Raw genomic sequence first — 27,720 nt, forward strand, 5'->3', positions numbered from 1 at the left:
TTGGGATATAGTGTGGCAGTTTATTCAATAATGAAAAACTTAGCTCTGATTAATAAGCTTTTTTTTAAGAGCAGTTTTAGGTTCATAGCAGCAATGAGCAGAAAACAGTCTTCCCATACTAATTTATTTTTTATTGATATTGTGTTTCACCTTTTATTTTTATTTATTTTTTTCATGTCACAGTTCCCAGGCTAGGGGGTCAAATCAGTGCTGAAGCTGCCAGCCTACACCACAGCCACAGCAATGTGGGATCTGGGTTGCATCTGCCACCTACACTGCAGCATGTGACAACACTGGATCCTTAATCCATTGAGCAAGGCCAGGGATCAAATGTGCATCCTCGGGTTTTTAACCCACTGAGCCACAGTGGGAACTCCCCCATGCTGATTTTTTTTTTTAAGTTAATTTTTAAGTGTCTGAGAATAGAACTTTTCAGAGATTACTTGAATTTTGTTTTTGTTTTTAATTTATTTGAATCTTTTTAAGGAAGGCTGTAAATTGTCTTAGAGCCTGCAGTGATGGTCAAAACTATGCCATTGATCATTAAGCTGCCAGATCATGAAAGTGAGAATTTGGGAATGGGTTTGTTAGATGGAGGAAAGTAGCAGGGAGTGTAGTTTTATAGAGTATTAATAATAACAAACAAATAAAAGGATTTCCAAACAATATTAAATACTCTGTTGATAATACACGTTAACTTTTCATCGTTATCAAAGGAAGCTAATTTTCTTGGCTAGTTTCATTCAGATGAATCACTTGAACCCATGATTATTTTAAATACACCTACTAGATTACTGTAGAGTAGAAAGTGGCAGTTTTTAGGTAAAGGTCTTGTGATTTTTAGAGTTAAACCTAAAGGTAGTGGTTGTAAAAGAAAAATTAAAATCAATTTAATTCCATTTCTATTTGTAAATAAAAAGTACAGTGAAGGTGTTAACAGAGGAACATGCATAAGGGAAGGACTTTTGAGTAGTGAAATTAAGAGTATTTTTATTGCTTTATTTTTGCAAGTATGAATTGCATAAAAATTTCTGTGACAGTGTTTTTGTGATGAGGAAAATATTTACTTTTTTAAAACTTACCACAACCCTGAAAGTACCTAAAGGAAAGAATAACCGATAACAAAAATAGTTCTTTGACTTTTAAAATATTTTACCTTATTATTTAACTCATGTAACTTTGTATTATATATGTATAAAATGAAAGAAGAAAGCTTTAATTTTTAAAATATGCTTAGAAAAGCTGAGTTGCCTTGTTAATATGTTATTTCTAAGAGTAATAATTTTTATTTTTTAAATAAAATCTATCAAAATTTATTTTAATGGGGGGAGTTCCCGTCGTGGCGCAGTGGTTAACGAATCCGACTAGGAACCATGAGGTTGCGGGTTCGGTCCCTGCCCTTGCTCAGTGGGTTAACAATCCGGCGTTGCCGTGAGCTGTGGTGTAGGTTGCAGAGGCGGCTCGGATCCCGCTTTGCTGTGGCTCTGGTGTAGGCCAGCGGCTCCAGCTCCGATTCAACCCCTAGCCTGGGAACCTCCATATGCCGCAAGAGCGGCCCAAAGAAATAGCAAAAAGACCAAAAAAAAAATTATTTTAATGGTTATATTACAAAACCCAGTAATATAAGTTACAAAATGTGACTTATTATGAAAAGCTGTATTTACATGTGCTTTTAGGAGCACAGTTATAAGAAATATGTTCATTCTGAGATAGGTATAGTACAATTGAAACAAATCTTTGTTCCTTGCACTAGAAATCAAGTGTCTGCATACCAGAAGTATTTCTATCAATGTATTTACAGATTATTTGTAGACAAAAGGTTTTCTATGACACTGAATTTGTTGACTTTAACTCTTTAAAAATGATTTATATCTCACTTTTTTTTCCTTTTAAGACTGCACCTTTGACATATGGAATTGCCCAGCCCAGGAATTGAATCCAAGCCACAGCTGCAACTTACACTGCAGCTGTGGCAATTCCAGATCCTTTAACCCACTGTACTGGGCTGGGGATCAACTTGTGCCTCTGCAGCAACCTGAGCCGCTACAGTCCAGTTCCTAATTCACTGCTCCACAGCAAAAACTCCATATCTCACATTTGATGGTAAGATAGAAATATATATATGTTTGTGGCAAAGTGAAAGGTATCATTATCTCTATTCTCCTCTTTTTTCACTAGGCATTTTTATTACCAATTTGTGAAGCAGCAGCTATGAGAAAAGTGGTAAAAGTGTATCAAGAATGGATCCAGCAAGAGGAAAAACCTTTGTTTATGCAAGAGCCAGAAGAAATTGTGATCTCTTCTTCAGACTTACCATGCATTGACAACGTCACAGACCATGATATTTCAGTGGAAGAAGGAGAAAAGAGAGAAGAGGTAAAATGATAGGACTTAGGCATTTGAATATAAATTTGAGTAGATTTTCACAGAAGTGTGATAATGTGGGATAAATAGGAAAGTAAAAATACCTTTCAATATACATTTGACCTTTGAACAACATGGGTTTGAATTGTGTGGCTGCAGTTATGCAAGTTTTTTTTTGGGGGGGGGTAGTAAATACTCATCACATCATCCATAGTTGGTTGAATCTGTAGACTTTGGCTGACTGTAAGTTATATGCAGATTTTTAACTGCCAGAAGGGTTGTCACCTTAACACCAGTGTTCAAGGGTCAGCTCTAGTTGACCCTTTGTAATTTAGATAATGTAACAGTTACCTCAGTACCCTATCCCAAAGCTCTTTGATGTCACAACTCTAAAATATTGTATTCTGATTCTGTAAGTGATTGTCTAGAACAGAATTAGATGCTTTGATAAAAGGTATAGTATTTAAAACTGTGGTACTAGATAAAAATGTATGTCGTAGTACATACTCGTAGAGTGATTACCAAATTGCCGAGTTCCCTCTTGACTGTCGTATTCATTTAGACTTTAGAAATAAATGGAACCGGGGACCTAAATTCCACTCCTACTCTCTCTTATTTCATTCTTTCCCTTCTGTGAGTAAACACCAGTATTTTATATCACAGACCAGCTTACTTAACAGGTCAGGATGGTTTTTATTCTGTAATTAGCCCTAGTGCAAAAATGTCCAAGAAAGAATTCAGAATATTTTGGTTTGTGTTTAACCCTTGTCATTGGTCAGGTTCTTACCAAAAAGTTATGGTCTGGTGTTGACATTTATCTTACTAAATCCAGAAAGGAGAGATTTGCTAATCACTTTGGTAGCTAATTTAACTTCGTCAGTGGATTTTATTGGGATGTTAACATATGAATAAATAAGCAACATTTTACAGGGATTCAATGAATCAATATTTATATATGTATAAATATGTATATATGATATATGTATGTACATAGGCCATATCCTCCCCTTTGTTTAGAATGGAAAAAAAAATCTAAGTATAATAAAATTAACTATGTAAATTATGAAATAATATTTGTAATTGAGTTTGTTACTCATCAGTAAAATATTCAATTCTTGCATCAAGCTAGAAAATAAACTTAGTGTAAATAATTTGTATTCTTCTAATTTTTTGGTCATGTATTTCTACCTCAATACTGAACCTACCTTGTTATCATTTACTATCCTTAAATAAAAATGATAGATGATAACTCTACCTACATACACAGTTTGAAAAAACAGAAAGGAGGGAGATAGAAAGGAAGGAAGGAAACTACAGATGTAAGGTGATGTAGGTGTATTGTATAAGTGTATTCTGTTGGCTGCTCAAATACTTCATTGTTGTTGCTGTTAGAGATGTAATTTCTTGCTAATTGCGTGAACCGAAAAAAAAAGATATAATCATTCATTGATTTATATTTCTGATAAATTCAGAATATGCATAAATCATTTAAAATTTAGTATTAATTATAAAATGGAGTTAATTTATAGATTCAGATAATTATAAGTGGATTTTTTAATTCACATGGTGTCTGTGAGACATTTGAAACCATGCAGAATATTAGATAGTTTGTATATGTACAGAGTGTCATGCACCTTTTAGTATGTTTAGCATTACCTGGCTTATCCTATTAAATTCCAGCAGTATTCTCAATTTCTGTGATAACAAAACATTCCTACAAATTTCAGAGCGCTCTCTAAAACATGTAATGCCCACTTGGAGAACCAGTGTTAGAGATATAAACATGAAAAGACATCATTTCTGCTTTACATAATGATGCTTTAGCCAGCAGATAAGCATGCGGGTTGAGTATTATAAAACAGTATTATTGCTATGATCCTATAGTGTAGTAGAGGGAATACCTAATTCTGCCCAAGAAAGGCTTCAGGGAAGATGTAGTATTATATAAAGATCAGGTGACAAATGGGTAAGGAGCCACAGTGTGAATAACTTCTACAAAGATATGAAAGACAGTGAAAATACTTTTATTTGACTGTAGCTAAGAGCAGATGGTTGAGAGTGGTAAGAAACGTGAGTTAGGCATGAACTAGACTCTGTTTAGTAAATTTCATGTTATTGTAATGGACTTAGATTACATTCTAGACACTAGAAAGAATTATGAATAGAAAAATGGCCTGGATAGTTACCTCTTTCTGAAGGATCGTACCAAGCCCAGAGTGGAAGATCGAATGGAGACCAGTCTGGAGGCAAGGATGCTAGTTAGGAAGTCTCAGAAGGGAGATGATAAATTCCTGATAGGGTACAGTGGCAGTTCCAATGGGAATGTAAGGCAAAAGACAGATAGGTGAGCTCTTTTAGTGGTGATAGCAATATTGTGATGATTAATTAGATATGAGGAATGAGAAGGTGTCTCAGGTTTCTTCTGCAACCAGAGTAGTTGCCATTCACACATGAATAGAAATAAAAATAAGTGCAAGTGTGATGGTGGTGGCCAAGGAGGCTACAGAGGTTGGTAGGAAATGGTTATCTAAATTTACTTTTAAATGTCTTGAATGTGAGTTGCTTGTGGGTCTTTCAGGAAGAACTGTTTGGAAGATAGCTGATCTGGAGTTCCACTGTGGAGCCGTGGGTTAAGGATTCAACTGCAACAGTTCAGGTTGCTGTGGAGGCATGGGTTCAATCCCCAGCCTGATGCAGTGGATTAAAAGATCTGGTGTTGCTGCAGCCTACGTCACAGCTGTGGCTCAGATTCAATCCCTGGCCTGGGAATTTCCATATGATGCCGACGCGGCCGTTAAAAAAAAAAAAAAATGTGGTACATAGGCGAGAAGTATAGATTAGACCATGGTATACTGTATTGAGTACTCAGAGCCGAGTTTTGATACTGCTTCTCTTCTGGCAATGGAACCAATAGTTTGTTAGACGAAAATTACCATGTATTACAACAACAAGCTCTAGACAAAATTTTTAAAAAAAGACTATTTGAAGATACTGGTGTATGACTAAAAGCAGAAAGAAACTAGAGAGAAACTTGAAGGGGACAACACTGAGTGAAGTTTCTGTTTGACTCAGGGAGCTCCTTAGTCAGCAAGACTTTGATAGCTAAAACTCCAGCAGAAAGCTGTGATCTTAGTGATTTGAAGTATTAGTAGTTGTCTATCTTCATATAACAGGAATTTTACTACTCTTAAATAGAATAAATAGAAGCTAGTTTCTATTGTTTTATTTATGTCATTTGGATTCTGGCATTTACTTTAGAACAGAATTTATCTTTTACAAAGCTGTAAATGACATGATCCCATTCTTGAATGTGTAAATGTACAGTGGGGAGGCTTATACATTAGAAAGATTAAAACATGTCTATATCTGAAATAATACAATTTTCTGGTTCCTATATATGATTTAAAAAAATTTTTCTTTATATTTTTGTCAATAAGAACTTTTTTTACAGTGAATATATACAGTGTTTTTATAGTCAAATAGGTCCTCTTATATTTTGAGATGTTTAGCAGGGGGTCCCAGTAATTTCCAGTTTACTTCGTCAGCTTACAAACTTGTCACAGCATTCTCAATTAATGAAATGTTAAAAACTTGATATTTTGCTTCAGGAAAATGGAACCAATATTGCTGATCATGTTCGAAATTCCACTTGGACAAAAAATGGCACCTACCAAGATGTTCTTCATAATGCTTCTGAAGAAGCCACAGAACAAAACATACGAGCGGGTACTCAGGCAGTTTTGCAGGTAGGTCACTTTTTGTTTATTTTTTAAGTATAAAATAAAATAATCATTAAATATCTCATAGTTTCATAGTTTAGTATTTCAGTGTCATTTTTTAAATGTAATAAACTTACTACCCACATTTGTCTGTTCTTACTATGCCATATTAATTTTTTTCCTTAACTTTTACTTTGTAATATACATATTAATAAACATATCTGCATCTTTTATTAAATGGCTGCACCCACAGCATGTGGAAATTCCCAAGTCAGGGATTGAATCTGAGCTGCAGCTGCAACCTACTCCTCAGCTACAGCGATTCTGGATCCTTTAACCCACTCTGCTGGACTAGGGTTTGAAGCTGCACCTCTGCAGCAGCCCAAGCCACTAGAATCAGATCTTTTTTTTTAAACATTTTTTTCTCTTAGATTTTATTTTATTTTATTTTTATTTTTAATTTTTTTTTGTCTTTTTTGCCATTTCTTGGGCTGCTCCCGCAGCATATGGAGGTTCCCAGGCTAGTAGTCGAATTAGAGCTGTAGCCACCAGCCTACGCCAGAGCCACAGCAACTCGGGATCCAAGCCACGTCTGCGACCTACACCACAGCTCACGGCAACGCCAGGTCCTTAACCCACTGAGCAAGGGCAGGGATTGAACCTGCAACCTCATGGTTCCTAGTCAGATTCGTTAACCACTGCGCCACGACTGACGGGAACTCCCTGGAATCAGATTCTTAACCCACTGTGCCACAGTAGGAACTCCTGCAACTTAACTTTTTGCGTTAACATTATGTTTTTGAGATTTATTGTTAATGCATAGCCATAGTTTGTTTATTTTACACTACTCTGGTATTATAATTTATGATTATTTCACATTTTATTTATTCATTTTTATTGATAGTTTTTAAAATTTGTTTACATTTTTTCAATATTCTAGATAATAACTGCACTGAACATTATTATATGTGTACTTTTGTGCACATGTGAGAGAATTTCCCTAGGAGATATATGTATATGTATGGAATGTATATATGGAATAAATTTATGGAATTACTGGGATGGAGCATTTATACATTATCAGCTTTACTCTTACTGCCAAAATGGTCTCTAGCATGATTGTAATAATGTTCATTCCCTCCAATAGTGTTTGTAAGTTCTCATGTCTTTATATCTTCCTCATACTTGAATAGTCAGATTTTAATTTTTTGCTGCTTCTAAATATATATGAAATGTAATCTCATTTTTTTTAGTGTTTCGCTTTTTTTTTCCTTTTTTTTTTGTCATATGGCATATGGAAGTTTTTTCTTTTTTTTTTGTCTTATGGCATATGGAAGTTCCCAGGCTAGGGGTCAAATCGGAACTGTAGCTGCTGACCTCCATCACAGCCACAGCAATGAGGGATGTGAGCCACGTCTGCAACCTACAGTGCAGCTCATGGCAGTGCTGGATCCTTAACCCACTGAGCAAAGCCAGGGATCGAACCTGCATCCTCGTGGATACTAGTTGGGTTTGTTACTGCTGAGCCACAGCAGGAACTCCTAAACTTCTAATTAGTATCCTTGCTTCTGGTCTTGCCCATCCATCACCCTGTTATATTCTCAACGCAGCAGCCAGAGGAATCCTGTAAAATGTAGAGATCATGTCATTTTTCTTCTCCACATCCTCTGATGGCTTTTCAGTATCACTAAGCATAAAAGCAGAGTTCCTCCTACTGATTTATGAAAGTTTTACATTATTGCTCCTCTGAGTGTGGTTCATAGAAAAGTACTGGCCCACAAGGTAATTACAAAATCAAGAGTTTAGAAACTAAGTCATTTGATACCTCTTGATTCTGATAAAAAGTTTGGATTTGTATTTTGCATTTGTTTCTTCATTTCCTTGTTCCTATTCACTTTTTAAAATTGTATTTTACAAAAGGATTGTTCTGTAAGAGATAGGAGCAAAAACTTGTTCCCTCCCCACTGGCAGTGTGAGAAGCTCTGGCTTTTTCTCAACATCATCTCCCACTGCTTTTCCCCTTCCTCCCTTCACTCTATACTTCTTGCTGTTCCTGACATATGCTAGGCTGGCTGTCACTCAGGTTCTTTAAACTTGCTTTTCCTTTTCTTTGAAATGTTTTTCTTCCAGATTGCTACATAGTTGAGTTTTATCTTTTCTTTTTCAATTCATCCATATTCATTCTCTGCTTCCTGCCACTTCCTTAGCTTATTGGGTTCCCCAGGACAGTGAGGTGATAGTGAGTACCCTTGTTTTGCTCTGGGATTTTGGCACTACTTTTAAACTTCTCAAGTTCAGGCAGAACTTCTCAGGTTTAATTGATGTTATAACTTTTGCTTTAGTTCTTAATAAATACTCTTTTTAATTAAGAAATTTTACCTTTTTAAAGTTTTTAAAAAAGTAAGAGCAAAATGGTTTTTCTATATACATTGTAATGATCCTTTTTTTCTATTTTAATCTATTGATAGGGTATATAGACTTCTGATGTCAAGGCATCTTTACATTTCTGGAGTAAATACTCTTGGTCATAAAATGTTATATTTTACTCAATTTGAACTGCTGCTGCTTTTTTTTTTCTTTTTTTTTTTTTTGCTTTTTAGGGCCACACCTACAGCATATGGAGGTTCCCAGAATAGGGATCAAATCAGAGCTGCAGCTGCTGGCCTGTACCACAGACACAGCAATGCCAGATCTGAGCTGCACTGCATCTGTGACCTACACCACAGCTCACAGCAACACCATATGCCTAACCCACTGAGCGAGGCCAGGGATCAAATTCATGTCGTCATGGATCCTAGTCAGATTCATTCACACTGAGCCATAATGGGAACTCCTTTTTTTTTTTTTTTAACTTTTTGAAGATTTTTGTCCATTCATGAATGATACTGTTCTCATATCTTTATATAGTTCTTGTATGTTTTTGATAACTGGATTATAGTTTTATGATAATACATTGGGGGTGTTCCCATCATGGTGCAATGGAAACAAATCCAACTAGAAACTGTGAGGTTGTAGGTTCAATCCCTGGCCTCGATCACTGGGTTAAGGATCTGACATTGCTGTGAGCTGTAGTGTAGGTCACAGATGTGGCTCAGATCTGGCGTTGCTGTGGCTGTGGTAGATAGGCCGGCAGCTATAGCTCTGATTAGACCCGTAGCCTGGGAACCTACATATGCCGTGGGTGTGGCTCTAAAAAGACAAAAGACAAAAGAAAATAATAGTAATAATAATACATTGGGTAGCTTTTCTTCTTTTGTCTCTCAAACAGGTAATGTAAAATAGGGATCATCTTCTATGAAGGACGAACAAAACTGCTTATAAAGCAGTCTAAGCTTGGTGTTTAGGGACGGATCAGGGGTCCCTTGATTACCACCTCACTTTCTTTTATGGTATTGATGTTCACATCTTTTCTATTTCTTCTTGAGTCAGTTTTGGCAATTTATGTCTTGTCTACAAAATAATCCATTTTGTTAAATTTTCAAATTTTTTGGCATAAAGTTACCTACCAAACTTATCATTTTAAAATTCTCTGCTGGCTATGTAGGTATGTCCTTACTTTATTTCTATATGTTACTCGTGTTTCTCTTTTGCTTTTCTTAGAATTGCCAGACTTAACAGAGTCAGCTCTTTTCAGATATTAAAGTTGGCTTTACGTTATTTTCTCACATGATTTTACAACTGTATTTTGCTACACAGCCCATCCAGGGGATTTAAATAAGAACTATGGGTATAGAAGACGTAAATATCCTAGGTTCAAAATAGATATAATCTTCTGTTCCTCTAAAGTGTCTTTGAGAACCTTTGCATATACCTGCCACCATTTTAATAATTTTGTCCTCAGTAACAAAATTAATGATTTGATTATAGTGAATTTAATTGAAGATACATACTGATGGATCTTTGTTAGTAGTACTATTATATGCAGTCTGTTATTACCAAAACAGTCAATAAACATGAGAAAAGAGGATAGTTTTGAGCATCTCATTCAGAAAGTTATTCTTGATTTGGATATCATCTTTCATCCTAAATTATTTTTTATTGTTCTTTTCATGTTATGAAAGAATCATGGTATTATTTTAAAGCCCTATGTTTTTAAAAATTATTTTTCATTTGTTTTTTTTCTTATTTGTAATTTCATATTTGTCAGATAAACATAAAAAAATACATTTAATGAGCTTAAATTTCAGGTATCAGGCTGGTGGTAGAAGCAGGGTTAGAATTAACCTATAGTCGGAGCTCCCGTTGTGGTGTAGCGGTTAACAAATGCGACTAGGAGCCATGAGGTTGCAGGTTTGATCCCTGGCCTTGCTCAGTGGGTTAAGGACCCAGCATTGCCGTGAACTGTGGTGTAGGTCGCAGATGTGGCTCAGATCCCACATTGCTGTGGCTGTGGCATAGGCTGGCAGCAACAGCTCTGATTAGACCCCTAGCCTGGGAACCTCCATATGCCATGGGAGTGGCCCTAGAAAAGGCAAAAAGACCAAAAAAAAAAAAAAAAAGAATTAACCTGTAGTCTGATGCTTTTAAGTTTATTTAATCATAGATCACCTGATGATCAGAATCTTGAGTTTTTTCTCTTTGAATATGAAATTTGCCATTGAAATTCTGTAATAAATGGCTGATGATTTCTTTTCTTAGGTGTTTATTATCAACTCCTCAAACATATTTCTTCTTGAACCTGCAAATGAGATAAAAAGTCTTCTGGATGAGCACACAGATATGTGTAAACGAATTCTTAATATTTATCGGTTCATGGTTGTGCAAGTATCAATGGACAAAAAGACTTGGTAAAAAATACTTATCTTTCATGTTTTTTGAAATTGTATATGTGAGCATAGTAATTTTTAGAGGAATTGTTCTTTCAGCAGGGCTTGTGATGGTATTGTACAGGCTTCTATTATTGAATGAATGAATAAATACAATATTTCATGTAATAATCATGATGACAACAATAGTCTCCTTCACTTTATCTCAGTCATCTTGAATCAGACTTCCACAGGACCCCTTTTATTGTCTTTCTAAAGTGGCATGTGATGGCCTCCCCGTCACCCACCACCCCCAAGAATGAATACTGGCATGTGTGTATGAATAAATGAATTTATGCCTGTGTGAATGAATGAATAAGTAAATGATTGAATGCATGAATGCCTGATTCTTCACCCTGGCATTCAAGGCCATATAGAGTCAGGCTTCTGCTTACATTTCTAGCTCTTTCTTAAGCCTAAAATCCGTTCTGCAGGATGGGAACCTACTCCAGCTTTATCAAATTGCTCTCTCTTGAGCACTTTCTAAACTTTCCTCTAGAGTATCCAGTTCCTGCCATCTTTTCCTGTTGCTGTCATAACTTTTCTTATATTCTACCTTCCTTTTTTCACGTGTCCTTATTTTTTTCCACTCACTTCCTTTCATTCCATATTTGTACCTGAGTTACAGAGATTGTCAAAATTGTCTTAATTCCTGAATTACTTGTGTAAATGTCTGTTTACCTCACTGAATTGAGGTGTCCTAAAAATATACATACTGATTTTTTATTTTATTTCCTACGTTTCTCAGCCTAGTATATTACGTACTCTTGGTCCTCTATAAATATTTGTTTAATTGAATAGAAAAAAAAAGGTCTTTTAGGGAGATGAGAAGACCAGTTCCTCAGTTTTTGGAAAAATGGTACATGTTATTATAAAATACAACAAAGAAAAGTTTTAAAAAGAAAATTAAAGTATCCCAGAAGTTCACTCTCTGTGGATAATCGTTGTTTGCCCTTTGATAAACCAGATGTTCACTAAACCATACACCCAGTCACAAAGTATTAAGCTATATGGATGTATCAAATTTTCTTTCTTTTCTTTTTTTTTTTTGTCTTTTTAGGGCCGCACCTGCGGCATATGGAGGTTCCCAAGCTAGGGGTCCAGTTGGAGCTGTAGCTGCCAGCCTATACCACAGCCATAGCAATGCAGGATCTGAGCCATGTCTGTGACCTCTACCATAGCTCACAGCAATGCCGGATCCCTAACCCAGGGATCGAGGCCAGGGATCAAACCCACGTCCTTATGGATGCTGGTCGAGTTTGTTAACCACTGAGCCATGACAGGAACTCCTATATGTGCCAGATTTTCTTAACCACTTACCTGTTGCTGGATATGTAGTTATTTTTCTGTTGGAGGAGGAGGGGACTACAGTAAACATTCTTGTATATATATAATTTTCCTCCTTTGACTCATTCTTAAAAAGTGGGAGTATTCAGTCGAAGAATATGCCTGGTTTATGTTTTGTTAATATGGGAAAATGGTTTTATTTTGAAAAAACTTTTTATTAACAATATTGATAGAGATACATCTAGAAGTAGTTACTGTTATTAATTTATATGGAACACTTTTCTGTGTCAGGTATCTTTTAAGTCTTTTTACATCCATTTTCTTTCTTAATTCTTATAGCAACCTGTGAGGTAAATAATAGATTTGTTTTGCATGGTGCTTCTTAGGCACAAAGAGATTAAGTAATTTACCAGTGTTCACACAGCTGAGATTTGAACTGCAGGCCTTCTAACCTCAGAGCCCAAGTTATTATCAGACTACTTTGGACCATTCTTTCGTTGGTTCCTCCGTTTTTTTTCTTGATACATGTTATGAATCAGTGCTCTTGGCCAGATTAAAGTTAGAGACTTGCTACATGGAACACAATTTTAGAAATTTTTTCTTAATTTTTATCAGTTCCCTTAAAGTCGTAGCATTATGAGAGATTACTCACATATTCACATTGAATTTATGAGACTTTATGAATTAAAATTATTATTGTATTACAGAGTGAACGGTTATCTAATCTATGAGTGAGTTATGGTTTGACCACACATCAGAAAGATTTATTTGGAAAATCTATTCTTAATTGCATATGTAGTTTACTGCAGATGGCTTTTGATTTTATTTAGCAAAGCAAGAGGCCTAGAATTACAGATATGTCACCTCTGAATTTTATCTTATGAGTTGAATGCATGCATTTGGTTAATAAATTCAGGATTTTTTTGTTGAGTGATACTTCTCTATTTAATTCTGTCCTTACTTCCCAGAAGAACCATGATATCTAGAGATCTAGGATCTATTGCTGCCTCTGCAGCATTGTCATGTGGACTATGCCACATGTTGTTGTGCCTGGAACGGGCCTGCAAGTAAGCCTAAAAGGAGGCTCTGATAGAGACTTGGGCTATTAGCCTGACCATATGCCCAACTGAAATCCCCTTGTCAGTCTCTCTCTCTCTCTGTGTGTGTGTGTGTGAGTGAATCAGTTTTTGAATTGTCAGGTGCAAATAAGGTAGTTTTATGGTGTTAATAATAAGCGTCTAGAAGAAAAAAGCAAGGTGAGGATAATATAATAGGATTGGCTTGACTTGGGGTACCCAAAGGGAATCAAGGGTTAAAAGATGGCCAAACTAAAAAGGATGGAAAGAAGTGTAGAGTGATGGTCCTTGATTATTTGTCAGGCTCATTGTAATCTATTAATCTTAAAATGTCATGTAGTTTTAAAAATTGAACCTGGTATAATTCTGGATATGTAATTGCTCTCTGTAGTGTAAAGATGGATTAGATGGATAAGCATCAAGGTAGAACTGTATTGTATAGGTAGAAGAGTGTTCTTCAAACAGCTCCTTAAGGTCACTACTTGATTTTTGAAGTGGGGGGATGTGAATAGTCCCCACATTCTTACCCCCAATTCATCAGCTTTTGCACAGTTGTTTATTTGATGAGAGGTATTGTGGCTGAGAAATGGCTTAAAATGACTGTATAGAGTTATAAAATGTAATTTAAAATTTTAATATTTAAAGAATTCTAAAAATTTGAACATTTGGTATTTGAGTTATTGAAAAATAATAACATTTTTATAACATGTTAATTGAAAGTTATTCATTAACCAAAAGCAAACATGTGCAGGAAGGAAACATTAATTAATTTTTTTACTTTAAGGGAACAGATGCTGCTTGTGTTGCTCAGAGTCACGGAGTCTGTGCTGAAGATGCCATCACAAACTTTTCTACAGTTCCAGGGGAAAAAAAATATGACCTTGGCAGGTCGACTTGCAGGACCTCTTTTCCAGGCAATAAAAAATAAATAAATAGATAAATAGGTGGATAGATATGTATTTTTTTCTTAAGGTTCATTGAGCCATGAACTTGCTGGGGGGAAAAAAAGCTTTATATCAGAAATTATTTCATGTTATAATATCTTCTGTAGAGCCAAATAAAAATTGCTTATCTAAATAGACTATTTTCCATACATGAAAACTCACAGCCTAGTAGAGTAGAGGATATATCGGGTCTGTGAAAAAAGTGTTAAAACTGGCTGATGATACTTACATTATCTTGTGTGGTACTCTTATGTATGATTGCAAAAAGCTGCGAGCAGACTTTATGAGTAACGGCTTGATTGCTTTACGAGTTTCCAAGTCTCTGGGATTGTTAGGGAAAAAAACTTCCTTTTAAGGTGTTCTGTAATAAAGAAAAAGTTGTAAATCAAGATTCTTTCTTACCATGCTGTTCTGTAAGACTTTATTCTCTTCATCTTCATTCGAAGTATTGGTGGTAGTTGATTATATAGGAATTATATATTGTGTATTTCAACCAAAGGATAGAGTACTGACTTTAAATGCATTATGGGTTCTTTGGAAAATAGAAAGCAAGATATTTTTTAAGATGACACATTAAATGAAAATACATGGATAAAATATTTCTTAATATCAAAGATAAAAGCTATTCAGATCTAATTCTTGGCCTTTAGTATAACCATTCAAATTAATGTTTTTTCCCAGATATGCTAGTTTACCTAAAATTGTATGCTTGTAGTGAATAAGTCTTTGACCAGCTGCATTTATTATTGAAACTTCTTTTGATTTCATTAGTCTTTTTTTCCTCTGTTAGAACTTGCCTAATGGTGGGTGCTATTAGAAGACAAAATTTTAGCTTGCTTTGTGGAAATAATTTTTGTAGTCTGAATGTTTAAAAATAGAATGGAGAGTCATTAATTATTACTGTTTGATATTATAAACTCTTCACTTTTATATTTACATTTAATGTGTACATTTATGTGAATTCCAAATTTGTTGATTCAAGCTTTTGAAAAACTTTTATTTTGTGACTTGTTCCTTCAATAGGAGGATATAGCTTGAGAAATCTATAAAATCTCAGGGATACTTGCCTAATCAGTAATTTCTTCCCCTTTATAAATGAGTTTTTTATTCTATGATTGGATTTGTTATAGAATACCTTTAATTCCTCTGGTGTCTCTAAAATGAAATTTAATTTTATCCATCACTTTAGCTGAAATTTTCAAAAACACATTTCAGTAAATTGAGCACACCTTTAGTAACTTTTTTTTTTAGAATTTTCAAACTGTATAGTTAGTGATTCCCATCTTTAATGTGAGAATGTAAGTTTTGGTGTTTTAATTCAATAATTATTAATAATTATTTTGTGGAGACTTTCACTTCTTTTTAAACAAAATTTATTTAACATTAATGTAATGTAGCATGAATTATAGTTAAACTTCAGGGAGTTTTTTTTTTTTTTTTTTTTTTTCAGTTTTGGTACCTTATCCTAATGCTAGATTGTTGGGAATTGGCAATTATTGAAATTGGTAGTAGATACTAATGATTGCATGAATTACTTATATATGTACCAAGAAAGGATATCATGGATATTATGTGATTTAAAGTTCTGCTTGTTTGGGGGTGATTTTTAAGTAATGGAATATCTGATTTTGAACAGTGAAATCATTGTTTTTTTCTGATTATTTATCTTTGTAGACTCTTATAGTTGCCTGGATCAAAGCAAATCTAAATGTGTACATCTCCCGAGAACTTTGGGATGACTTACTCTCAGTATTATCATCACTGACCTATTGGGAAGAGCTAGCCACTGAATGGTCACTGACAATGGAGACACTAACTAAAGTTTTAGCTAGAAATTTATATAGTTTGGATCTTAGTGATTTACCATTGGATAAGCTAAGCGAACAGAAACAAAAAAAGCACAAAGGGAAAGGTAAGAGTTGTTTATAGAGATGCTCCATAAAAATTTGTTTAAATAGTTCTGTCTGGGAAAATCAAGCCAGAGAGGGGATGAAGTTAAAAGTCGTATTTTCTCTTAATTTTTCCTCCCTTGATTACCCTGAAGGTTAAAAATTTTTGACAATGAGACATGTAGGTACCTTGTAATTTTTTCTTGAAGAACCTTAAATCAGTGATAATTTTGATGAGAAATAAAAGTTTTAACTAAAAGCAGACATTCTTTAGATGTGGATTATATATCTGTCTAATGTTAAAAAGGCAGAGAGGGAGAGTAACGTACATGTTCTAATAATTCTTGGCTCTAAATTATTGGTGTTTTTCACTCATAATAATTAATTGCTATCTAGATATTACATCTCAGTCACATTTCATACTTAACAATAGTCTGGAGTGGTAGGAATGTGACCAAACTCCCTTTTCCTGGACTGTTTATTTCCTAAGTAGCTATTATTGGCAAGTAGAGATGTAGTAACTTCCACCACAGGATGGATTTTGATTAGCTACTGCCTACCCTTTTTTGCTTGTCTAAATGTTTCACTTCTTTTATGAAACAATTGGGTAGCAGAGGATTTATGGTTGTTTATTGTTGATGGTTTATTTTTTTAAATGTGCCTCAGTTTTGAATATTATTTTTACATAAAATGAAGTTCACAAAAGCCTTACAGTACCCAAGCATTTTATCTAGTTATTTTGTAATGCATTATGAGTAAACCGAAGAGTCTGAGACAAAGTAGCACACATAGTATGAAGAGATTATTGATGAGGTGACAGTACACTGAGATTGAAAATCTGCATTTCTAGGAGTGGGACATGAATTTCAGAAAGTTTCAGTTGACAAGTCATTTTCTAGAGGATGGAGTCGTGATCAGCCTGGCCAAGCGCCAATGAGACAGAGAAGTGCAACAACCACTGGTTCCCCAGGAACGGAAAAGGCGAGAAGTATAGTACGGCAAAAAACTGTTGGTATGTACTCTTTAAAATCATGAGAAATCACTGGGGCAGTAAGTTTATAGTTTTTAGTAATGATGTATGTAAATACAGTTTTCTTATTGGTTGTTTTTTTGTCATTAAATGAAAAGTTTCTATTACAAAACCTTTTTTTTTTTTTTGCAGTAGTACTTAGAATCTTATGACATGATATTATCCCTTTATGCTATCAAGATGTGTCTTACAGGAGTTCCGTCGTGGTGCAGTGGAAACAAATCTGACTAGGAACCATGAGGTTTCCGGTTCGATCCATGGCCTTGATCAGTGGATGGGGGATCTGGCGTTGCCATGAGCTGTGGTGTAGGTCGCAGATGCGGGTCAGATCCTGCATTGTTGTGGTGTAGGTTGGCAGCTGTAGCTCTGATTCGACCCCTAGACTTGGAACCTCCATGTGCCATGAGTGTGGCCCTTAAAAAAAAAAGATGTATCTTACATTATTGTTTTTATGTAATTTACTTTACTGTAGCTATCAATAATTTTAAACTGTTATTTTACAGATTTGAAGAAGTAGAACTCTGATTCACTTTATAGAACTCATGAATTAACTGGTATAGTTTCTTCTAAGTGAATATACTCATAAATATGGAAAATTAGGATAGCTTATTTTCAGTGCTACAATTATATAATTATATTGGCTTCACGGACTTCCAGTGAGGAATTCATGCTCTCTATTTGAAGACAGCTGAGGCTGAGGTGGAGTATATTACTAGGTTTCTTGCTGCTTTTTAACAAGCATGGGAGAAATTTCTCTAGTCTTGGAAATAGCAACAAGAAGCAGGAATAGGAAGAATTTCTGGATGTAGGATCATTCAGCATACAGTGGACCTAGCTACTATCTTGCATTTTTCCTCTCAGCAATTTGTAACTTGGTCTTCATTGTAGTAGAAAGAGTGCTGCAATGAAAAACGGGAGAGCTTTGTTTTAATCTCTTTTTTTACTCTTTTTCATCACTAAATAGCTAGATAACCTTGAACAGTTTACTGAACTCTCTAGGTGTTATTTACTTAATCTGTGTAGTGGGAATGACAGTATCTTACGTGCTTGAAACAAAATTGCCTGAAGTTACTTCAGACTTTACAATCTGATTTTATGGAAGGAAATTTTTTGTGGGAATCTGTGGTTCTATGGAAGGAGAATTTTCTATGGAAATATATCTATACTTAATGGTAATCAGTGAAAATACTATTTTTTTTTATTTTTTATTTTTTTTGGTCTTTTTTTGCTATTTCTTGGGCCGCTCCTGCAGCATATGGAGGTTCCCAGGCTAGGGGTCGAATCGGAGCTGTAGCCACCGGCCTACGCCAGAGCCACAGCAACACGGGATCCGAGCCGCGTCTGCAACCTACACCACAGCTCACGGCAACGCCAGTTCGTTAACCCACTGAGTAAGGGCAGGGACCGAACCCGCAACCTCATGGTTCCTAGTCGGATTCGTTAGCCACTGCGCCACGACGGGAACTCCCTGAAAATGCTATTATTGAAAGAAATTTAAAACCGTTGTTGTAAAGATATATCAATTATATGTTCTAAAGTGTTAAGAATTACAGTTCTTTTTTTTTTTTTTTTTTTTTGCTTTCTAGGGCCGCACCCACAGCCTATGAAGGTTCCCAGACTAGGGGTTTAATTGGAGGTACAGCTGCCAGCCTACACCACAGCCACAGCAGCGCAGGATCCGAGCTGCATCAGTGACCTACACCACAGCTCACAGCAATGCCGGATCCTTAACCCACTGAGTGAGGCCAGGGATTAAACCTTCAACCTCATGGTTCCTAGTTGGATTCGTTTCTGTTGCGCCACAGCAAGGACTCCAAGAATTACAGTTCTAAAGTAATAATCAAAAGTAGAAAGAGGAGTTCCCATTGTCTAAAGGAAGAATCAAAAGTAGAAAGAGAATAGGGAAATTTAAGATATTAAAAGAATTTAAAATGTTTAGTTTTAAATTGTTCAAAGAGAATATTTTCACAATTGTCATCTGCTTATTAAATAAGCATAGAATTATACTGATTGTAGAGGTCAAGCAGGAAGAATAAGAAACTATACAAGGAGAAAGGATATTGATGGATAAGAATTAAAACAACACTTAGACATTTTGGCATAGAAGTACATTTTAAAATTCTTAGAAGATGTTAATTACATCTGAAATGCCTTTCTTCATTTTATGGTAATGTCACATTTATAGAAAATATTTCTATATAGGTTAAGAAGGAATTATTCTTTTAAGTTTAAAATTTTACTTTGTTTTACTTAAAATTTGAATTTTTTTTTTCTTTATGAGTGCCCTTGCAGTTTATGGAAGTTCCTAGGCCACGGATTGAATCTGAGCCACAGCTATGACCTATGCTGCAGCTGCAGCAGTGCTAGATCCCTTAACCACTGGCCAGGCTGGGGATTGAACCTGTGCTTTGCAGGACCTGAGCCACTGCAGACAAATTCTTAACCTATTGCACCTCAGCGGGAACTCCTAAAATTTGAATCTTTTAAAAAAGTTCCTTAGATATATATTTTTTCTTTCAATTTCTTTTTCTTTTTTTTTTTCTCAAGGCTGCACCTGTGACATATGAAAGTTCCCAGGCTAGGGGTCAAATCGGATCTGTGGCTGTGGGCCTACACCACAGTCACAGCAATGCCAGAGCCAAGCTGTATCTGCCACCTACGCCCCAGCTTGCAGCAATGCTGAATCCTTAACCCACTGAGGAAGGCCTTGGTTAGAACCCATATCCTCATGGATACTAGTCGGGTTTTTAACCCACTGAGCCACAAAGATAAATCCTATTTTTTTTCTGATTTAAGTAATTTATGTTTAGTGTGGAAAGTAAAGTTAAAGTAATCATAGAAACATAGTAGCTGAGAAGTGATCATTGCTCACATGTTGGCATATTTCCAGTTTTTATTATTATTATTTTTTTCTTTTTAGGGCCACACCCAGGACATATGGAGGTTCCCAGGCCAGGGGTTGAATTGGAGCTGTAGCGGTTGGCCTGCACCAGAGCCACAGGAACACCAGATCTGAGCCATGTCTGCAACCTACACCACAGCTCAGGCAATGCCAGATCCTTAACCCACAGAGCAAGGCCTGGGATCAAACCTGTGTCCTCATGGATGGATTCTATTCAGATTTGTTTCCACTAAGCCACAACAGGAACTCCTCCAGTCTTTATAAAACCATATAATGAGTTAAATGTTTATCTTAAATGCGTACCTGAATGTGATTCCTTTTGGCACCTATGTCAAAACAATCTGTCTAGCTTGTTCATTGAACTAATTTATCAAATAAAAAGTTAAAGCATTACAAATTTATTTAGAAAGGTACCTGTATAAAGTTGGGAAATAATAAGGGGGAAACAGAGTAAGTTAAGATATTCTTTAAACATATTTACTTAAATTTTTAAATTAATTTTTTATATTCCTCATGAATGTACATAGTTAAAAAGTCAAACTGTGATCAATCAATATAGATTCTAGTACATCTTTCCCTTATCACCACTCCCCATCCTCTTAGTTCACCTCATTAGAGACAGTGGCTGTAAATAATTTTTCAAGCCTTCTTCTAAAATGAGGCATATAGCATAGTATATACTGTTATGAACCGTGGCTTTTAGACATTTCAATGAAAAAAAAAGACTTTTAAGTACTCACTGTGAAAGCCCTGTTCTGAGCATTGGGGATATACATGTGAACAAAGCAAATAAAATCCATTAAAGCTGACACTTCTAGTGTCAGGGAAGACATAATAAACACATAAACCAAATATATCAGGAAGTATTAAGTGCTCTGAGGAAGGGAACAGTAGGGTAAGGGACAAGAGTTTAAGAATGAAGAAATGGGACTTTTAGACAGGGAGGTCAGTGAAGGCCTGTCTAATCATAAGGTGTAAGAACAGAGACCTAATAAAATGAGAGCAGGTGCCTAGGGGGAGAGTGTCCCAGGCAAAGCCCTTAGGAGTGTGCTTTGGTATTTAAGGAAGCGTATGGAGGCCAGAGTGGCTGGAGTAAGAGAGAAGAGAGTGCTAGGCAGTAAAGTCAAGCTGTAATGATAGAGCCTGAAGATTATTGCACTTCAGAAAATGTTGAATGCATCAGATTTCATTACATGGCAGTACCATAATTTAACCTGTGTCCTGAAGATGGACATTTATTTCCAGTTTTGTGCTGTTAACAGTGGTACAGAAGATAGCTCTGATAGCTCTTCCATTCTTATTTATTTATTTATTTATTTTCTTTTTATGCCCACACCTGTGACATATGGAGGTTCCCAGGCTAGGGGTCTAATTGGAGCTGCAGCTGCCAGCCTATACCACAGCCACAGCAACACCAGATCGGAGCCGCGTCTGCAACCTACATCACAGCGCACAGCAACACCAGATCCTTAACCCACTGAGCAAGGCCAGGGATTGAACCCACAACGTCTTGGTTCCTAGTTGGATTTGTTTCCACTGAGCCAGGACGGGAACTCCTGTATACTTCTATTCTTTGTGCTTGTTTGCAGATATGTCTGTAGGTTTAATCTGTAGGATTTGAGATTAAATTGCCTTAAAACAATGAGCTACCACTGCACATCTATTAGAAAGGCTGAAATCCAGAATATTGCCACCACCCAATGCTGACAAGGATATGGAGCAGCACTAACTCTCATTTCTGGTGAGAAAGCAAAACGGTACAGCTACTTTGGAGGACAATTTGGTAGTTTCTTAAAAAACTAAACATACTCTTACCATAAATTTCCAACCAGCCTTGGCATTTACCCAGGGAAGCTGAAAACATATGTCCACACAAGCATCTGCATGCAAATACTTGTAGTAGCTTTATTTATAATTGCCAAGCAACCAAGATATCCTTAAATAGATGAATGGATTAACAAACTGTGGTATATCCACACAATGAAATATTAATTGAAAAGAAGTGAGCTCTCAGGCCGTGGAAAAAATAGGGAGGAGCCTCAAATGCATATGGCTAAGTGAAAGAAACCAATCTGAAAAGGTCACATACTGTATGATTCCAACTATTTGACATTCCGGAAAAGGGAAAAGTAAAAAGATGGTAAAATGGTCACTTGTTGCCAGGGTGTGGAGGTAGGGAGCAGGGCAACTAGGAAGGAGGAACAGGTGGAGCTCAGAGAGTTTTCAGAGCAGTGAAATTATTCTATATGATGATCTAATGGTATATGCATGTTATTATACAGTTGTTAGAAGCCCATAGAATGTACAGCACAGGGTTGATTTCTAATGTAAACTATGAACTTTTGTTAATGTCAGTATTGGATCATCAGTTATAGAAAATGTACCATACTAATGCAAGATGTTGATAGTTTGGGAAACTCTGGTTTAGGGGTAGAAGAAGGGAATTTATTGGAACTCTTTGTACTTGCCACTCAGTTTTTCTGTAAGCATATAACTGTTTTTTAAAAATTAAAATGTATGGGCATACCTTGGGATATTGTGGGTTTGATTCCAGACTCCAACAGTAAAGAAAATATCCCAGTGAAGTGGTCACACAAATTTTTTAGTTTCCCAGTACATATAAAAGTTATGTTTACACTGTATTACAGTCTGTTAAGTGTATGGTAACATTGTCTAAAGAAACAGTACGTACATACCTTAATTTTAAAATACTTTATTGCTAAAAATGTAGCCATCAGTCTGAACCTTCAGCAATTCGTAGTCTTTTTGCTGTTGGAGCGTCTTGCCTCAGTATTGATGGCTATTGACTGGTCAGGGTGGTAGTGGCTGAAGGTTGAGGTGACCGTGGCAGTTTCTTAAAGTAAGACTGTTAGTGAAGTTTGCCACATCTGTCAACTCTTCCTTTATTTTTTATGTGGTGTTAATTTTTGCTGTACAACAGTGATTCACTTATATATATATATAGACAGGATAGATTTAGCATAATTCTTAAGGGCCCTAGGATTTTCAGATGATAAATAAGGATTGGCTTTCAATTTAAAGTCACTAGGTGCATTAGCCCCTAACAAGAGTCAGCCTGTCCTTTGAAGCTTTGATGCCAGGCATTGACTTCTCCTCTCTAGCTATGAAAGTCCTAAATGGCATCTTCTCCCAATAGAACGCTCTTGTGTCTACATTGAAAATCTCTTGTGTAGTGTAGCCACTTTCATGAATGATTTTAGCTAGATCTTCTGGGCAGCTTGCTTCTACATCACCATTTGATGCTTCCCTGGTACTTTTATGTTACCAGATTGGCTTCATTTCCTAAATTTCATGAATGAACTCTTGCAAGCTTCAGACTTGTTTTCTGCAGCTTCCTCATCTCTCTCAGCTTTCCTGAGTTTGAAGATTTAGGGCCTTGCTCTGGATTAGGATTTGGCTTAAGGGAGTGTTGTGGCTGGTTTGATCATTCCAGACAACTACAACTTTCTCCATATCAGCAATAAGACTGTTTTGCTTTCTTACCATGCATCTATTCCCTGGAGTAGCATTTTCAGTTTCTTTCAAGAACTTTTTCTTTGTATTCATAACTTGGTTGTTTGATACAAGAGGCCTGGCTTTCAGCCTTTCATGACTTTTGACAGGCCTTCCTCTCTAAACTTAGCATTTCTAGCTTTTGACTTAAAGTGAGAGACGTGTGACTCATCCTTTCACTTGAACACTTAGAGACCATTGTAGGGTTATTAATTGGACAAATTTCAATATTGTGTGTCAGGGAATAGGAAAGAAGAGAGATGAGGAAACAGTCCATTGGTGGAGTAGTCATAACATACACAGCATTTATCAGTTAAGTTTGCTGTGTTATACAGGCATGGTTCATGGTGCCCCAAAATAATCACAGACATCAAAGACCATTGATCATAGATCACCATAACAAATACAATAATAATGGAAAAGTTTGAAATATTGCAAGAATTAACAAAATGTGACACAGAGACATGAAGTGAACGAAGGCTGTTGGACAAATGGTGCCCAGAGACTTGTTTGATATAGGCAAAAAGCAGTATCTGTGAAATGCAATAAAACACTTTAGAGCACTTTATACCATATATTCATTAGGAACACTATAATATAGACTTTTGAAATAACCACAGATTTACCTGTAAACTTTTAAATTTATTTTTTAAAGTTTGTGTCATTCTCCATTTCTAAATGTTATGACATATTGGGAGAAATAAATCACATTAGTAATATTTCTGACTTGACTTCGCTTTGTCTCTTCTATGCAGTATTCCCTTTAATAACAAACCTAATTCCTCTCTTGTTAAAACTATGGTGTTCTTTCCATGACTTTGAATTACTTAGGAGAGTGATAGAACTTGTGTAGACTAAGTTAAACAACTTTGTTTATCCTTGTAGTCTAAAATGATGTAAGCATCTAATGTCTTTATTATTCATGAGGAAAGTAGTGTAGTATTTGGGTGAAACTTATAGAGTAGTGATTTTGTTATATGATATTTAAAGACTTTTATTTTTTTTTCTTTTTTGCTTTTTAGGGCTGTACTTGCAGCATATGGAAGTTCCTAGGCTAGGGGTTGGATCAGAGCTACAGCAACGCCAGATCCAAGCCATGTCTGCGACCTACACCATAGCTCACGGCAATGCCGGATCCTTAACCCACTGAGCGAGTCCAGGGATCGAACTCGCAACCTTATGGTTACTAGTTGGATTCGTTTTCACTGCGCCACAATGGGAACTCCTCAAAGACTTTTTTCTTTTTTTCTTTTATGGTAGCACTTGTGTATGGAAGTTCCCAGGCCAGGGATTGAATCTGAGCCACAACTGCAACCTCTCATAGCTCTGGCAATGCTGGATCCTTTAGCTCACTGTGCCAGGCTGGGGATTGAACCCACACCTCTGAGCAACCCAAGATGCTGCAGGCAGATTCTTAACCCACTGCACCACAGTAGAAACTCCTCAAAGACTTCTTTTATTTGTTGCTTTTTAGAATTTTCAGTTAGGAATTCTGCTAAGAGAATTTATGATTAATTTACTTGAAGGCAACTTGTCTGACATTTTAAAAAAATTAAATATGACATAATCCTTTTACCCTCAGATTATCCAGGATGGCCTCAGTAAGCAATTTTATGTTATTTAATTTGAGGGTTTTTTTTTTTTTTTTTTGGTCTTTTTAGGGCCACACCTGCTGCATATGGAGGTTCGCAGGCTAGAGGTTGTGTTGGAGCTATAGCTGCCCGCCTACACCATAGCCACAGCAACATCAGATCCAAGCCACGTCTGTAACCAACACCACAGCTCACAGCAATGCCAGATCCTTAACCCACTGAATGAGGCCAGGAATTGAACCTGCATCCTCATGGATACTAGTCAGATTTGTTTCCGCTGAGCCATGATGGGAACTCCTAACTTAAGTTTAAAATTTAATAGTTTTATTTGGATAGTAAAAAGTTTTGCTTATGCCAACAAATATTAAAGGAAATGAAGTGAATTTAGGACTTATGTTAGAATATATTTGTGAGAAGCAGTGTAGCTTGTTTATAGTTATGACTTAGGACCTGGTATTCAACTTCTTGAACAAATATATCCCTGATGTTGTTTTCAGATTTTTCTCCTAGTTTATGTTTATTATAATATTGGGCCTAAATTTAAGGACCTTTAAAGGTATTTCTGCCAGTGGACAGTCTTGTGTATATGATGTGAATTTCACTTAATTACAAATAGGGAGAAACATATATAACATTTTGGAAATGAGAAAAAGCCAGAATCGTCTTCTTCCTATATGTTTTATCTATCTTTCTGTGCTTTTAGTGTTCCATCTCATTTGCTGTCTATGAATTTCTTAAGCTGCATGGAACTTTGGAGGGAAGGTTATAGTTTTTGGTATAGTGTGTATATTTTATGGTCATTTTATGGTCCAAGATGAATTTATGTGGACTACATCTATTTTTTTCTTTTTGAGAGGGGGAAGATAAGTCTTCAGAAATTGGCATGCTTATAGCTTTAAATATTTGTTTTTTCATTGCAATTTTTTTTCCATTCTGCCCTTCCATCTACATAAAGCACATTACAGATTTAAGATCCCTGATGCTTGTGGCTTAGAAATGTAAGCATCAGTAGGAATTTCAGTGGCTTTACAGAGATTCTCTGATCTAAGCTATAGATTAGTAAATCCCCCAAAATTCCAGTAGCTACTTCACTGTTAGTCATTTTTCTATAGTGTAAGTTGCATACCTGTGAGGCACTTGACAGATTTCCAGGTATGTATAAAGACCTCTAATATAGTAACAAATGGAGGGATACACTTTTGAAGAATCCATTCAGGATTGTGATAATGGGGAAAGTTCTGAGGGAAATGCCCAAGCTCTTTGTTCAGGTTGGTGGTAGGAAAGAAGGAGCAGAAGGGAATTGTCTAACCTAAGGAATAAAAAATTAAGAAAACTTATAATTTATCTGTGGAATTGAAAACTTGATTCAATCTAGTTTTAAAAGAATATCTGTCAAAATCATCTTTGGGAGTTCCCTGGTGGCTCAGTGGGTTAAGGATCCTGAGTTGTCACTGTTGTGGCTTGGGTTACTGCTGTGGTGTGGATTAGATCCCTGGCCCGGGAACTTCTGCATGCCTTGGGCATGCCTCCCCCAAATTACCTCTGATTATAACTGTGGATGGTATTTTACCTTTTGTGTTGATAAGTAGCACTTCAAGTTTTACCCATGTTTCTTTGCTCTAGTAGGTTTTAATGAATACTTATCTTGTAGTTAACATAATGTATTTCAAATTGTATTGTAATTTGAAGGAGATGCAGCTAGCAGGAAAACATGAGTATAGTCATTCTGACATTTTGCAAGTGGTTTCAATTTTAAAATAAGCTTATCTTGAATACATTTCATGGGAAGTCATACACTGAAGGCATATTGTTGCCGTTTTCTTAATATATTCCAACCTTCCTTTTTTTTTTCTTTTTGGCCGTGCCCATGGTACAAGGAAGTTCCTGTGCCAGGGATCAAACCCATGCTACAGCAGCGACCTGAGCCACAGCAGTGACAATGCTGGATCCGTAACCCACTGAGCCACAAGGGAACCCAACCTTCCATGTTTTTATGCACATAAATTTACCTAAAAGTGCTCTTAAAGAATCCTTTATGTTGCCAACAGTTAAATTTAGGGGAGGGATCTCTATCCTTCTTTTCAGTCACAAACTCTGTGACATACATTTAGTTTTAGGTTAATACTTTTTTTGGTTTTCTCTTTTATATGTTCACAGTTGAAACTTCCACTTTTTCAAATGATTATGCTGTGCTGCCGAAATACAGATTCTCATTCAGTAAACATTTATTGAGCTCATATGTGCCAGGCACCAGAGATTAAAAAAAAAAAAAATTAGAAGATAAAATTTTTGACTTTGAAAAGTTGGGAGGGTGACATATACAATCCACTAAAAATAGATTGTAAGCTTTGTGAAAGCAGGAATTTTTGATTTGGTACTTGCTGTATTGCTAGTAAGTTAATTATGTATGGGAGTATTCAAAGCTTCCTAGATGAGATGACATTTTGAGCCTCAAGGATTGTCAGGAAGAAAAGAAGACTAAATAATATTATTAACTCACAAAGCAATAAATTTTTTTGGGGGGGGGCGGGGGGACACACCTGCAGCATATGGAAGTTTCCAGGCTAGGGGTTGAATCAAAGGTGTAGCTCTTAGCCTA

General features: G+C 36.0%; 1 protein-coding gene across 5 annotated transcripts in view; it reads left to right on the top strand.

Annotated features, from left to right (window-relative positions):
• The window catches only part of RALGAPA1 (Ral GTPase activating protein catalytic subunit alpha 1), a 230,371-nt gene that overhangs the window by 62,108 nt on the left and 140,543 nt on the right, over window positions 1–27,720 (top strand). For all 5 annotated transcript variants that reach the window (XM_047797747.1, XM_047797742.1, XM_047797745.1 and 2 more), the window contains exons 11-16: window positions 2,179–2,376; window positions 5,973–6,110; window positions 10,722–10,870; window positions 14,036–14,165; window positions 15,870–16,107; window positions 16,935–17,096. In XM_047797747.1, coding sequence (XP_047653703.1) covers window positions 2,179–2,376; window positions 5,973–6,110; window positions 10,722–10,870; window positions 14,036–14,165; window positions 15,870–16,107; window positions 16,935–17,096 — 1,015 coding nt within the window. The remainder of the gene's footprint in view (window positions 1–2,178; window positions 2,377–5,972; window positions 6,111–10,721; window positions 10,871–14,035; window positions 14,166–15,869; window positions 16,108–16,934; window positions 17,097–27,720) is intronic.

The sequence above is a fragment of the Phacochoerus africanus genome, chromosome 9 (genome assembly GCF_016906955.1).
Source record: "Phacochoerus africanus isolate WHEZ1 chromosome 9, ROS_Pafr_v1, whole genome shotgun sequence".
Classification (NCBI taxonomy): Eukaryota; Metazoa; Chordata; class Mammalia; order Artiodactyla; family Suidae; genus Phacochoerus; species Phacochoerus africanus.